This window comes from Schistocerca nitens, chromosome 6, assembly GCF_023898315.1.
Source record: "Schistocerca nitens isolate TAMUIC-IGC-003100 chromosome 6, iqSchNite1.1, whole genome shotgun sequence".
NCBI lineage: Eukaryota > Metazoa > Arthropoda > Insecta > Orthoptera > Acrididae > Schistocerca > Schistocerca nitens.
The window spans coordinates 449,714,271-449,729,634 of NC_064619.1; the positions used below are offsets into that span (position 1 = coordinate 449,714,271).

General features: G+C 39.6%; 1 protein-coding gene across 1 annotated transcript in view; it reads left to right on the plus strand.

Annotated features, from left to right (window-relative positions):
- The window catches only part of LOC126263399 (short stature homeobox protein 2-like), a 122,522-nt gene that overhangs the window by 33,252 nt on the left and 73,906 nt on the right, over nt 1-15,364 (plus strand). The window contains exon 4 of the mRNA XM_049960494.1: nt 5,587-5,644. Within this exon, the coding sequence (XP_049816451.1) occupies nt 5,587-5,644 (58 nt within the window). The remainder of the gene's footprint in view (nt 1-5,586; nt 5,645-15,364) is intronic.

A 15,364-nucleotide genomic window follows, 5' to 3' on the forward strand; every position in this document is an offset into this window, starting at 1 on the left:
CTAACACAGGCACTGCAGTTTTGTATGGTGAAGGATCAGTTAATGAAATGCATCTACCTGGCTACTCTTAATGTGGTCCAGGAATTATATCAGATGAACGATTACCTAGAAGTGACAAAGAGGTTAAACCTTGTAAAATATGTGATATTACATATACAGATTATTGCAATTTAGAGTACAAAAACAGCATGCAAAAAACGTCAAATAGCTATGAAGGAAAGATTACACATATCAGAAATTTCAGTTGGAAAAAAGAGAGCTGCAACATCTGTTGGACAAATTATATATAAAGGAGTCAGTGTGCAGCTAATGATTATGGTTAAGGAACTTGAAATTTTTCGCTATTAAATGAAATTTAAGATTCATCATAATATTACTGTGTGTGAAAACCTAAACTAAAACATACAGAGATTAAACTACTAGTTAACAAATAGAAAATCTAAAGGGAATCTAATTAAAGAAGATTGTAATGTGATTTTACCATTACCTACTCCACTTCTATAACAGATTGTAGAAAGCAAGAAACTTCTGCATTAAATCAACATGAAGCAGGAATTCGTCCACTGCTATTTGCTGCAGAGATGACATATGAAGCTAATTTTTTTTTAAATTCTAATTACAGCTGTGGCAATATAAAATAAGACATGATATCATAAAATAGTTGTGCATATAGGATTTTTCTTTCAGTATGACAACTGGACTGTAATCTAAACTATCTAGTGCTGAATAAGTGACATAAGAAACTGTGTATGTGAAGTAAATGACATCCTCAACAGAGTACATGCACCCAGTAAACAGCTGTCAAATGGCCATGAGTAAGGGCGGATAGCCAGCGAAGTAATTATTATTATGCTTCAGTTGTTTCTGCTATAATGAGTTTTGAGACAAGGGTATGAAATAATTCGTTTTTAGCATCATTTGCTTTAAAAAAGTCTTCTTTATGAAAGAGCGGTGTTAATAATAAGCTTATAATTTTCGATAATTATGCACTATTCTTTTGGCACTTGTTGATTATTTGTGGTTAATCATGTGCAATTTCTGTCAATTGATTTTATGTAAGCCACTCAACATTCTTATTTGTGCTTTTCTGGCATGTTACACACATGGTGCCCTCTGTACAGAGGTACCTTATCTTAAGAGCCTAGTACAGTTGACAAGATTGTGAAGTTCACAAGACATCACACTCTCCTTCTGAAAAAGATAATTTTATAATTATTGAAACCAAGGTCAAGTATTGTAGTAAACCTGTGTTACATAACATTGGTTTGAGGGTTTTTTCGTAATTTTCAAGACTTTCGCTTTACACTTGCTGTTTACAGCCATGTTCAAGATTTTATATAGCAATGTATGGGGAACAAAACTTGTCTTATTAGTCAGAAAATGTCCAAGATGTGTCTTAATGCGTTTGTTATGTATGTAAATTTATCAGCTACTGACAAAGATGAATAAGATACTTGAGTTTCCTAAACTATCGAAGCTTAGGATCAATAAAAAACATGAAGCTTCTGATTCTGAAATTGTTGATACAAATATGCCAAGAAAGTTAACAGTATTTTAAATGCTAGATACAAAAGTAGTTTACTTGGCACAAATGTGGGAAAAATTTATAAAAATGCACTGTCAATGCTAAATGATAAACCTGTTTTTAGAACATATAGAGGTAAGGTTAAAAGGATATGGAGAACGAAATACTAACGCATGAAACTAAATTTTCTTAACATATTAATTCTATAAATATAGTGTGTTTTCTATACTGATATTTTTAGTGTATTTTTGTATAATTTGTATATTCATACACTAGATAATTTTATACGATTGTATTGTAGATTATACTTTAAATGTTGTGTAAGACGTGAAATTTAGTGTGAGACTTAGAACATGAAAAAGTGACAAAATTTTCGATTTGTTAGAAAAAGGACTTACAATAGAAATGAAATAGGCTTAGATGCACACTTTTCAGTGTAGTAGTGTGAAACACTAAAGTGACCTCATTGCCTCAGTTTACATCTGCTGGTAAGTGACAGAAAGACTGAACATAAACCCTTGTCTTTGTAGTCTGATACTTGTCCACTCAGCCACCAACTGACAAATGCAAGGACCATACCGTTGCTTTTTTCCATTTATCATCATTGATTTGTTACACCTAAGTACTGTTTCTCATCCTAAGCCAATTGGACCAATGGTTAAGTCATTCAACCACATTAAAATCCCTGTAACGCCTTATCGAGTAGTCTGCAACGATTTCCCTAAGGGGAGACAGGCGCGAGCCATCTTCCCTATGCCGGCAGTGCAACTTTCTGAGGTATTCAGGTACCTTTTCTGAACCAACTATTAAACATAGAACCTTGAAACTTGGTATTCATATTTTCAGTAATAACTGCTTTAATCTAGTGCAAAATCAGGCACATCGAGTTTGTAGAGACCGTTTGATATTTTTTCAAACATTTGGTTTCGGTTTTTTTTATAAAATTTGTAATTGTTTTTGGCCTACCTCAAAAGAAATACACGCACAATGACAAATGTGCATGTGTTTGTTCATTTGTTGTCTTGGAACAACTGCACAAAATTTCAACGTTCTGTGACAAAGCATTCAGGAAATAATGGTACCTACAGGATAAAAAATGTAGTTTTCAGAAAACTTGGTTTACAGTTTTATTTGTGTATTACTTACAAATTTTTGTTATAGTACATGTAATTAATATTTTCATGCACCATATTCAGCATCATATGAATTGTAGGCATCCTCCCTTCTTTTGTTCTTGGCTCTTCTTCTTTTTCTCTCTTCTTTTGTGCATTTGAGAGCAGCTATGTCCGCTTTACGAATTCTTGAAAAATCGATATTACGCAACGCCAGTCTAGTGATTGCACCTGCATTTACTCCAAGTATCTCCAGTATCTCAATTTTCTTGATGTTCCACCATTAAAACACAAAACAGCACCTAATACCCCAAATTTTAAAGTTTCATAGTGTACAAAGACCGTTTTCGGTAGGCGTTTCCAAATTACAGAGTTCAAACTTTCATTCAAATTTTGAGTTTTTCAATGTAAGTCCTTCTTGAGTAGAGTGTTCGTGTTCATAATTTTCACCAGAACATAATGCCCTATTATATTTGTACCAAGTTTCAGGACCATTTGGGCAAAGGCTGTGTTGTCGCTCTTCATCACTTGATACTTTATGGAAAAATATTGCACATGCAGTTCTTCTCATATTTTCCAAATCATTACAGTTCCTTCTTATGGCTAAGCCATAGCAAACTTGCAGCGGCTAAGCCATAGCAAACGTGCAGCTTATCTGTTTCACAGTTTGTAAGATGTTCTTTTTCTCCAAGTTTTTTCCATCTTCTAATTTATTTCCTTCCTTTTCTTTAGAAGCTTTCTCAGCGTTGAGCCAAGTCTTTTCTGAACATGTCCTATGCATCTGAATGTCAAGTCCATGTGGCTTATCTTCACAGATTTTTGCGAAGGCTTTACTGTCGACAACACCGAGATATTGCGTGTACATGACACCTCTTGCACTGACAGAGCGCTGAAATAGATTTCGTACTCCAGCCATCTCCGTATCCCCACTTGGTCCACTGAAATTTTTTTCACAGATGTGTCTTGCTCCTGGGTCATTTTGACAAACAAAGCAAAATTTACTCATCACTTCTACATCTAAAACTTTTCCAGTGTCAAAAGATGTGACAGAAACGATGCCTTTGAGAGACGTGTGCCCTCTTTTCTGCCATGAACCATCAAAACATGCTGTTATGTGTGTGGAATTATCTTCGGTGTTTCAATTTATCGCTTGCTGAGCTGCTGTTTTCATTGAGAAGTTACACACCTCAATGAAAGCTGAACAAATGACTTTATTATTTGCGATTTCAGGATTTCTCGGCTTATTTCAGCTATGAAATCTTCACGGGTTATCAGTCGAGTGGCGTGGCCTGACTTTATTATAAACTGAAAATCACGTGGGAGGCTGAGAAACATCTAAAAGTGCACAGAAAATCTTTCCTGCCTGCATACCTTTGCCTTCTGATCTGAGTCCATGTACAAGGCGTATATTATTGTCATATAACATCGTTGGACCTAAGCTAGACGTCGTTGTTGCCGCAGTAGATTTGCACTTGGCACATTCTAAAACTAGCTGACTCACAATAGCCTTGCGAATATTTCTGTTCTCACCCAAAGATATAATATCACCACACTCCTTACATCGTGTATGTGAACTGATAAATTCACTCAGAATCTTCAAGTCAGTTATAATATTTCCACAGTTTTCTGTTTTGAAGGTTTATGTGACAGTCAAACACAGAATCAAGTTTTACGTACAACTTCATTCTTGTTTGAAGTACGTGAAAGCAGACATCTTTTTGTTTACTGCTTTTATTACTTTGTATTGATTTCCTCTGAATCTTGAATAAAGAAGTTTTCGCCAAAGATATTCCCTTTGCTGAAATGAATCACAACAGTAATTCACGTGTGTAAATAAACAAAACGAAGTGATCACCGTCTGCTGCCAAATGACGTTCAATTATCACCCTGATTACAGTCTGGAAAACCATTGAAATGTAAATCAAAGGTACTAACATCACAAGGACATACCACGAGGTACCGAGCGAGGTGGCGCAGTGGTAAGACACTGGACTCGCATTCGGGAGGACGACGGTTCAATCCCGCGTCCGGCCATCCTGATTTAGGTTTTCCGTGATTTCCCTAAATCACTCCAGGCAAATGCCGGGATGGTTCCTCTGAAAGGGCACGGCCGACTTCCTTCCCCATCCTTCCCTAATCCGATGAGACCGATGACCACGCTGTCTGGTCTCCTTCCCCAAAACCAACCAACCATACCACGAGGTCATATGCACGAAATATTACAGTAACATGAAAATGGGTGTGGCACTTGACGGACAACGTATTGTAAAATTGACAATATCTCGGAAAATTATCGTCAGATTTGCACGAAACAAAACTCATTCTACAAAGAAAACTACAAAGCATTTGAAATTACCATAAAAGAAATTTCGATTTCTTGAGCCGATTTCGCGCATGTCTACCCTTTTAAGGTAACTGACTCGAATGCTGGTATGGTTCCTTTGCAAAGGACACTGCAGATTTACTTTGCCATCCGTATAGTTTCCGAGCTTATTCTCCATTCCAAATGATTTAATGACATGAGAAGAGAAATCCTAATTTTTAATTTTCTATTTTCCTTTGATTGATACATGACCCTGTTGATCCTGTACCTCTACAGCGAAATGGCTGTTGGTAGGGGTAGGGGGTCACCACAGTTTCCCATGCAGGCATATTTTCCATCATTTTCGATTTCATTTATCTCTATTCCCACATTCACTGGTATCCAGCACAGTCGCGTCCTGTCATGAACATCAATTAAAATGAACAAGGAAGAAGTGTAATAATCTGAAACTGTAACTGATAACTTGTATTACTGTTAGTCATACAACATACCGAACACATTGTGACGTGTTTTTTTCTGCTGTTCAAATAATTTCACTCAGAGTGTCACAATGTAAGGTAGGTATGTTCATTCCTAGATATGGAGGATATATGTCCGTTTTTGAATGTCCCTTTGGTATTTTGCAGGTGTGGTTCCAGAACAGGCGCGCCAAGTGTCGCAAGCACGAAAGCCAAATGCAGAAAGGTAAGCCAAATAAATATCCACTGGTATGTGGTTGCCTATTGTCATATCTATTACGCAGGATGTTTCAGAATAAATCTTTCAGTTTGCAGTGGAGTGTGTGCTGATTTGTAACTTAAACCTTTGGACTCAGTTACACTGACCATAGTGTACTGTAAAGGGAGCACTTTGACAGTTGGAACCAATGATCGGATATGCAATTCAGATTTTGTATTGAATTCATTGGTATGTGAATTATAGGTAAGTGCTATGCTAGAGTCAGAGCGCTACCAGGCACCATGTCACCAGGGAGAATGAAATCGATTCGCTTATCGCGTGTGTGATGTTGTGAGACAGGCTCTAAGTGTGACAGTGAAGGACACGATAGGAAATGGGGCCAATATGACTGCATCTGTTCGCTACTCGACTCATTGGTCACTCCAGTTCGTGAGCAACGGAGAAATTGGGCATTTCAAACGTCAGCGTTAATATTTTAAAATGAGTATCTCGATTCAGACAAACCACTGATTACTGTGAGTGTACTGCTGAGGGCAACAGTGTGAATGGCATGTGTGGCTGTTGCTATTACGGATCATAGACGCTACTTCAGCGCTGGACAACTACAACTGGTTATCAGCTAAACCATCCCCTGCCCTGAGCTCAGACATTGTGAATGTGAAGTTTTTATTGGTAATCAATGCATTGTTATAGAACAAAATAAGACTGTAATACTGCATTTAAGAAATTGATGTGTTTCACCAAATTTTATGAGGCGTTCAAAGTAAATACTACGTATGCTGGAAAATAACTAAAATATCTGCAACAGTCAGCAAAATTCATATGATAGTGTAGGGTATATTAGTGTATTATAGCACATGCTGAACAGCTTCTGCACCAAAAGTACTGAAAACAAAAAGAAATATCTTTCTTTTTCGAAGACATGCTGATACTGCTATAAACAGCTTACTTTAGGCAGATTCTGTCAGCTATTGGAACATGCAAAAAGGAAAAGAAATAATGCACAGAAAGTACATGGTGTGAAGTACATGCCACAATCAGGTTCAGCGAATATTGATTATTCCCTGAGCTAGAAGAAAATAAAATTTGGATGTAGATATATGCTGCATGAGGGCTAATGAGGATACCACATAGACCTCCTGCTCATTATGGGGTGCAGAAAACAGCGCGCACGCATAGGTTTCTCTGTTTAGTCCGTTTGGCCGCTGAATTACTATCATTGGACACATGAAGTATTATTGTAGGTCTCTTAGGGTAAAGAATCGCAGTACTTATTGGCACATCTCTGTTCAGAGAATAATGTAGCGTGAAAACTAAGAGTTTTGAAAGGGCAAGGATTTCTAGAAATTACATGCTACATTCTAAGACAGAAAAATGACGCTTGTGAAGGAATTATCCGAATGAGATGGATATCGGTAGATGAGATGTACATGTACAAACAAAAAAATGAGTAGAATTTCATAAAAATGTGATGATTTATTCGCAAGAAAGAGTTTCACAAATTGAGCAAGTCAATAACGTATTGGTCCACCCCTGGTCCTTATGCAAGCAATTATCCAGCATGGCACTGATTCATAGATTTGTTCCAAATTCTGTCCAATTAGAGCGTTATATCATCAAAATCCCGAGCTAGGCTTACATTTCAGCAAGATAATGCTCGCCCGCACACGGCGAGAGTTTCAAACGCTTGTCTTCGTGGTTGTCAAACCCTACCTTGGCCAGTAAGGTTGCCAGATCTCTTCCCAATTGCGAACGTTTGGAGCATTAAAGGGCAGCGCCTTCCAGTCAGCTGGGGATTTTGATGCCAGTTGGAAAGACTCTGGCGCCATATCCCTCAGGACATCCAACAACTCCATCAGTCAATGCAAAACAGAATAACTGCTTGCATAAGGGTCCTATGTGGAGCAAAGCTTTATTGACTTGCTCAGTTGGTGAAGCTCTTACTCTTAAGTAAATCAGTCATCTAATTTTTTCGAAATTATAATCATTCGTCTCAGAGTGCATGTTTAACACAGAATATTTACAGTTACTTGTGCGAGGACCCGTCGACGGGGATGGTTTTGCGAGCTAATAGACTTCAGGGAGAATTCCAATCAGGAAAAGGCGCCCATACACACGCTAACCGTACTTGCTGTCAACAACAAATCCAACTTGGTTCACCAGTCAAAGGCAGCCTGCAAATCATAGAAAGTCGATTATGGCAACTCAGAACGCTTTTTCCACTTCATAATGGGTCTGGTACAGCAACCAATATGTATGATATGAAGAAAGAAGCAGTCTTGGTTGCAGTCTTAATTTTTTTATTGTTTCCTAATAACGCGTTTCACCTTCATTTAGGCATCCTCGGATAGCTAATATTTGGTAGCGGTGGGTACATGGGACACCGCGCGTAAACTATCCCAGGCCTAGTCCCGTTTGGTTTGCACTGGACGGCGCTACATGCCGTAATTAGGGCACCGTGCAGTGTTTTTAAAGCTTTGACGAGGGACATTTACCTGTTGAGATATTTTATACTCGATATCCCATGTACACATCGCTACCATATATCAGTCAATCCGAAGATACCTAAATAAAGGTGAAACGCGTCACTGGGAAACAACAAAATTTGACACTGCAACCAATACTACTTGTTTCTTCATGTCAACTCAGAAAGGGAAAGACCATCCACTGAAATAAATAATAAAAGATAAGATTATTATCGCGAACGTAGGCGGAAACGACTGAAAGAAAAGGCATTCCGCTCACATTGAAAAATTATGAATGACTGTGGTGATAAACTACTAGGTTATTTGATTTTCAAACAGCTGAGCAAAACTCAACGTACTCAAACACTTTTCTCTTTACTTATTCTGATCATCACTAAACTGACACACAATATTTTTAGCGCAACGCAATCCCTGACTTTCAATAATCCCTATAAAAGAATGGCCTTGACTAACAATAACCTATACCTTTCATGAATCACTTGCTCAGACTTTGTGCAAAAAAAAGAAAAAAACTGCAATTACTACTGTGATGAATGATCAGGACTCTTTATGGATTGTGAGGAAATTTTTTGCTTTTGACCAACAGTGTATCAATAATTGTGTGCATTTGATATAAATTTGTAAAATTATAGGTTATTGTTAGTCAGGGCCATTCTTTTGTAGGGATTATTAAAAGTCAGATTACGTTGCGCTAAAAATATTGTGTGTCAGTTTAGTGACGATCAGAATAAGTAAAAAAAGAAATGTCTGAGTACATTCAGTTTTGCTCAGCTGTTTGAAAATCAAATAACGTAGAAGTTTACCACCACAACTACTGATAGACATAGCTAGCAAATGAAAGATTTGGATAGAGAACAAACAATGTATTTACCTTAATAGTGTTGAAAAGTCATTATATATATATATATATATATATATATATATATATATATATATATATACTCCTGGAAATTGAAATAAGAACACCGTGAATTCATTGTCCCAGGAAGGGGAAACTTTATTGACACATTCCTGGGGTCAGATACATCACATGATCACACTGACAGAACCACAGGCACATAGACACAGGCAACAGAGCATGCACAATGTCGGCACTAGTACAGTGTATATCCACCTTTCGCAGCAATGCAGGCTGCTATTCTCCCATGGAGACGATCGTAGAGATGCTGGATGTAGTCCTGTGGAACGGCTTGCCATGCCATTTCCACCTGGCGCCTCAGTTGGACCAGCGTTCGCGCTGGACGTGCAGACCGCGTGAGACGACGTTTCATCCAGTCCCAAACATGCTCAATGGGGGACAGATCCGGAGATGTTGCTGGCCAGGGTAGTTGACTTACACCTTCTAGAGCACGTTGGGTGGCACAGGATACATGCGGACGTGCATTGTCCTGTTGGAACAGCAAGTTCCCTTGCCGGTCTAGGAATGGTAGAACGATGGGTTCGATGACGGTTTGGATGTACCGTGCACTATTCAGTGTCCCCTCGACGATCACCAGTGGTGTACGGCCAGTGTAGGAGATCGCTCCCCACACCATGATGCCGGGTGTTGGCCCTGTGTGCCTCGGTCGTATGCAGTCCTGATTGTGGCGCTCACCTGCACGGCGCCAAACACGCATACGACCATCATTGGCACCAAGGCAGAAGCGACTCTCATCGCTGAAGACGACACGTCTCCATTCGTCCCTCCATTCACGCCTGTCGCGACACCACTGGAGGCGGGCTGCACGATGTTGGGGCGTGAGCGGAAGACGGCCTAACGGTGTGCGGGACCGTAGCCCAGCTTCATGGAGACGGTTGCGAATGGTCCTCGCCGATACCCCAGGAGCAACAGTGTCCCTAATTTGCTGGGAAGTGGCGGTGCGGTCCCCTACGGCACTGCGTAGGATCCTACGGTCTTGGCGTGCATCCGTGCGTCGCTGCGGTCCGGTCCCAGGTCGACGGGCACGTGCACCTTCCGCCGACCACTGGCGACAACATCGATGTACTGTGGAGACCTCACGCCCCACGTGTTGAGCAATTTGGCGGTACGTCCACCCGGCCTCCCGCATGCCCACTATACGCCCTCGCTCAAAGTCCGTCAACTGCACATACGGTTCACGTCCACGCTGTCGCGGCATGCTACCGGTGTTAAAAACTGCGATGGAGCTCCGTATGCCACGGCAAACTGGCTGACACTGACGGCGGCGGTGCACAAATGCTGCGCAGCTAGCGCCATTCGACGGCCAACACCGCGGGTCCTGGTGTGTCCGCTGTGCCGTGCGTGTGATCATGGCTTGTACAGCCCTCTCGCAGTGTCCGGAGCAAGTATGGTGGGTCTGACACACCGGTGTCAATGTGTTCTTTTTTCCATTTCCAGGAGTATATATATATATATATATATATATATATATATATATATATATATATATATATATATATATATATATATATATATATATATGACATCCATCTTTACAAATTTTTCTTTTTCTGGCGGACACACGTCCAGATCGTCCGCTTATAGTAATTTCTCAAAACTCTGGCATCTCTCTCTCTCTCCACATCCACTACTGCTGGCGGCTCACCTCCAACTGCCCAAGCCTACACGCTGTTCACATCCAACTTCCCAGCACTACAATAGCGAATATTCCAACAATGCCAACCGACCACAGACTGTACACAGCAGTCAGTGATTTTCATACAGAGCGCTACGTGGCGTTACCAACATAAAAACCTAAACAGCCTACTTACGTAGCCCCCATATATATGATGACTTTTGAACATTATCAAGATAAATACATTGTTTGTTCTCTATCAAAATCTTTCATTTGCTAACTATGCCTATCAGTAATTAATGCCTTCAGTAGTTAGATTCTTTTATTTAGCTGGCAGTATTGGCACTCGCTGTATTGCAGTAGTTCGAGTGACGAAGATTTTTGTGAGGTAAGTGATTCATGAAAGGTATAGGTCATTGTTAGTCAGGGCCATTCTTTTGAAGGGGTTATTGAAAGTCAGATTGCTTTGCCCTAAAACATTGTGTGTCAGTTTAGTGATGATCAGAATAAGTAAAGAGAGAACTTTTTGAGTACGTTGACTTTTGCTCAGATGTTTGAAAATCAAATAACGTAGAAGTTTAATACGACAGTAATTCATAATTTTTCAAAGGGAATGTTTCAACTTTCACACTTGCCAAGTCTGCACACCTTTGTTCACAGTCCCAGCACTTAGTGAAACACTGATTACGTTGAGTGCATACTACGCTTAGTCTATGTGTTACATATCATGTTGTCTAAGTTGTGATAAATTGTTGCTGTCATAATTCATAAATCAATTGCATTAACATTGTATGCCTAATTTACTATTGCTGTCCGCCTCAGAATCGATACTTGCATCTCTCTAAAGTGCAGAGTGTAATTGTTAGTAAGTGGTGCACGAGTTTTTAATGGTTCTACATGAGTTTTTGATGTGTGCCAAACGAATATTGCCAGACGCGTTGCATACAAAAACACCAACTGTTGTGTTGCCAAAAACGGTTAAAATCTTCATAGTAGAAGTTGTATGTTTTATATCAGTGTTTGCCAGGAAATGTATTTGTTAATTATTACGAAGAGTGTACTTTCCGCATTCACGTTGTCGATGTACCAATCAGTCGCGTCGCGCTGATTACGGAATCAACAAATATTCAGAGAACATTCTAATTCAGATAGGCTTATAAACTGTGTGTAATTAAAATTTGCGAGTGAAGATACTTCTGTTGGTATATTGTGCCACGAGACCAACAGCGAGCTGTGTCGCGGAAGTCATGCTTCCACTTGTGAAAGTGATCGATCAGTAGCATTGTTACGACGAACTAACGCTGATTCAAGAAACTGTGACAACTATCAAAAGTAAAACTAAAGAGCCGAATAATGATGTTCAGATAGTCCAGGTGCTAGTAAATAAACATCATGGCAAATAGGGTGCAATGCATTAAAAATAACCTTGTGTATGAAATACTGATAATAACTCACAACTATCATATGAATGATTTGTGGTTTTCATTATGTGCATGTACTGCAGCCTGCAACAAATGAAATAAACAATTACAGGATTGAATTATAATTGGTGCTTGCAGAATTGAGAAGATAAGTGACGAGAAGAAACGGTTACATGTAATCTAGGCACACGGCTATTAAGTATTCTGAACCACGTGCCTGTATCATTAGTTGTGTGCGAGAGATCCCTGGGTTTACGAACTCTTATGCAAGGAGTACCCTCTGTTTTAATCCCCAAGGCCACTTATATCACGTACTCAAATTTTTGAATGAATACTTTTCAAATGCTGTACTTCTCCAAATTTCAATTTCGTGGACGTTGTGCTAAAGTGATGTACTAAACACTGATGTAAACTAATTATTATTAGATTTGTTTTTGGATGGGATCCGCCTTAAGCAGATGGTTGGTTGGTTGTTTTGGGGAAGGAGACCAGACAGCGAGGTCATCGGTCTCATCGGGTTAGAGAAGGACGGGGAAGGAAGTCGGCCGTGCCCTCTGAAAGGAACCATCCCGGGATTTGCCTGGAGCGATTTAGGGAAATCACGGAAAACCTAAATCAGGATGGCCGGACGCGGGATTGAACCGTCGTCCTCCCGAATGCAAGTCCAGTGTCTAACCACTGCGCCACCTCGCTCGGTCCTTAAGCAGAACATAGTTTTATCTTTTGTTCTATTTCCCAGACATGTTTCGCTGAAGTTTCAGCGGCATAAGTAGGCTTTCATTTTCTTTCTTGTTACAAATTACTGTGGTTTTGTTGTTTTTTATGTTTTAATTGCACTTGTTTTCTTTCATAGACTATCATTTTTCTATTTTCTGCATTACTGTCACATAAAAAAATTGCACTTTGTAACTTTCACAATCGCTGTTAACAAAATACGAAAACATGATCAGCGAAACATGTCCGAAATTGAATTTTGCTGAAGACAGACCTCTCTCTCCTTCCCCCTCCGCCCCCCCCCCCCCAATAAACAACATCTATTTGTAAGCGAACACGGACAAAAGAGCTTCAATCTCAAGATGTGCGGCATCTTAAATGTGGTGTTGGCAGCAATTTATATACATGGGGAGGCGGAATGAGATGGTAACAGGCTGTGTGACAAGGAGAGATTTGGAAGAGACCAGACTTGAACTAGCCGGTACAGACGGAAAGTAAGCAGTGTCAGAAGCAGAGGACATGAGGCGTCAGATGACACAGATAACAGAAGGCCAGTATTACGGTTTTCCCCGAGTCTGGAAAAGGAGGAAAACTACGGAACCAGGCTTCCTTTGGGAACTTAGATTGTAATGGCGGAATCAGTGAAGCAACGAAATATGGCAAAATGTTATTGTTGTATTCACCAAATACTCTTGGCGTCCACACAAATGCAAACCACCGAAAGTAGTTTCTGTTACTGAAGTGGCTTCCTTGCACGCAGCAACTATCCAGCCTCGTCACGGGACCAAATATATTTAGGCACACTACGCCAAAATTGACAGCAACACAGATTAGCAACAATTAACAATAACTTATTAAAATAAATTATAAATGACTAACAATGCAGTTTTAAGTTCATTTGCGCTGATCAGTCTTTGAACACTGATTAATCCAGTACTAATCGAATGAGTTATGGCTAACATAACTGTCCAGATGGTCTCTCCTTGGCGGCGAATGTAGATAGCTGAAACTGTCTTGAGGCACGGTGTTGACGCTCTCGAACTGTTGATACACTCTGTCTTAATGGAAACGTGCTTCCGCTTCTATCCACATTTGACAGAAGGTTTTCCACTTCGGAAATATTTGCGTGACGTAAGGCAGGAGCATAACATAGCCCGAATTTCGTGCGCCCTCTATGGCGTCAGATCGTAACTATGTTGTGCTACACTGGAGGCTGGCCTCACCGTGTGACACCCTTTCAATATCGCTGTATCTCGAATCTCTGAAGGACACAGCATTGAGTACATATATCTATGAACTGAGCGTAGCTTACTGCGCATGTTCTCAACATCAAACCTGGCCAGTCACGTGATTTTGTGACGACGCTGCTTGTCTACAACTTGTGGTAATGGGGAAACTTGAATATTGCACGTGTTCGTCTTGTGTTATATAAGTTTCCGCACGTTTGAGTTTTAGAAACAGGTACGGTGCAGTACTGTCGTTGCTACGGATGCAAAGATAAGTGTGTGGAAGGAGGACCAATCACTTTTCATACATATGTACAATAAAGGTATAATTGTGAATGTCATGAGGCATTTTGTAAGTTGAAAAATATCGATATACGATATTATACAATCCTGTACTTTAGAGATAATTTCTGCGATTTTATGGCAAAGTATTTACGAAACAAGCGCTAGATAAATTTAGAAGACTGTCTGAGTAAACTGTTAGTCAGTGTATACATATCGGTGCTATGTTCACATGCAGATAATATTTATACATGACAGTCTGATTAAGTTCTTCCAGTTTATGCTGGTTCTCGAACTCTTGTATGTATCTAAGTATTTCCGCATGAGACGGTTTTCTATACGTGTCATAGTAACGTAATTAATCGGAACAGAATCGAGAATATGAATAAGTGCAATAGAAAAACATGTAAAATATTGTTGGCTGTCATTTCTTTTGCTACTGTAAAATTCGAGGATTGATCTTGTATTTTTTATTTTTGTGCGTAGTGTATGTTTTTACTTTTCTGATGAGATGGCGAAAAACTGTCATAGATATTTTACTTGTATATAAGAAGCAGAAGGGTAAATAAAGAAAAACTGAAAATAATGGACAAGCAGATGATGTAAATCGCTTACTGTTTTTAGTGTAAGAATTTCATAGCTCCAGATGCGTTGTTTTTTTCGTGACTCTTCGGTGTTGTCTACAGGGCATTGTAACGTAATTAATTAGAACAAAGATTCTACAACATGAATAAGTGCAATGGGAAACGTAAAAAATATCGCTGGCTGTCATTTCTTATCCCGTAACAGAAAAAAACATAAATAAAGGGGAATTTCAGCTATTATACTGCGGCGAAAAAGCACAATACCATTGCTCTCCAAAACTTTAAGCCACTTTCAGTTCTTGGTAACAAAGTTTTAAGATGTCTATAGAACACATATGCGAGGCTTCAGTCTGCTTCTGAAGTTGATCTATCCATAGCAGCGAATAACACTCAATATACGCTAAGCGTTGTACTGCCTAAATGCGCCGTCCCAAAATCATGCGAGTTGAGCTGCAGCAGATGTTGCTGACAGAATTCTC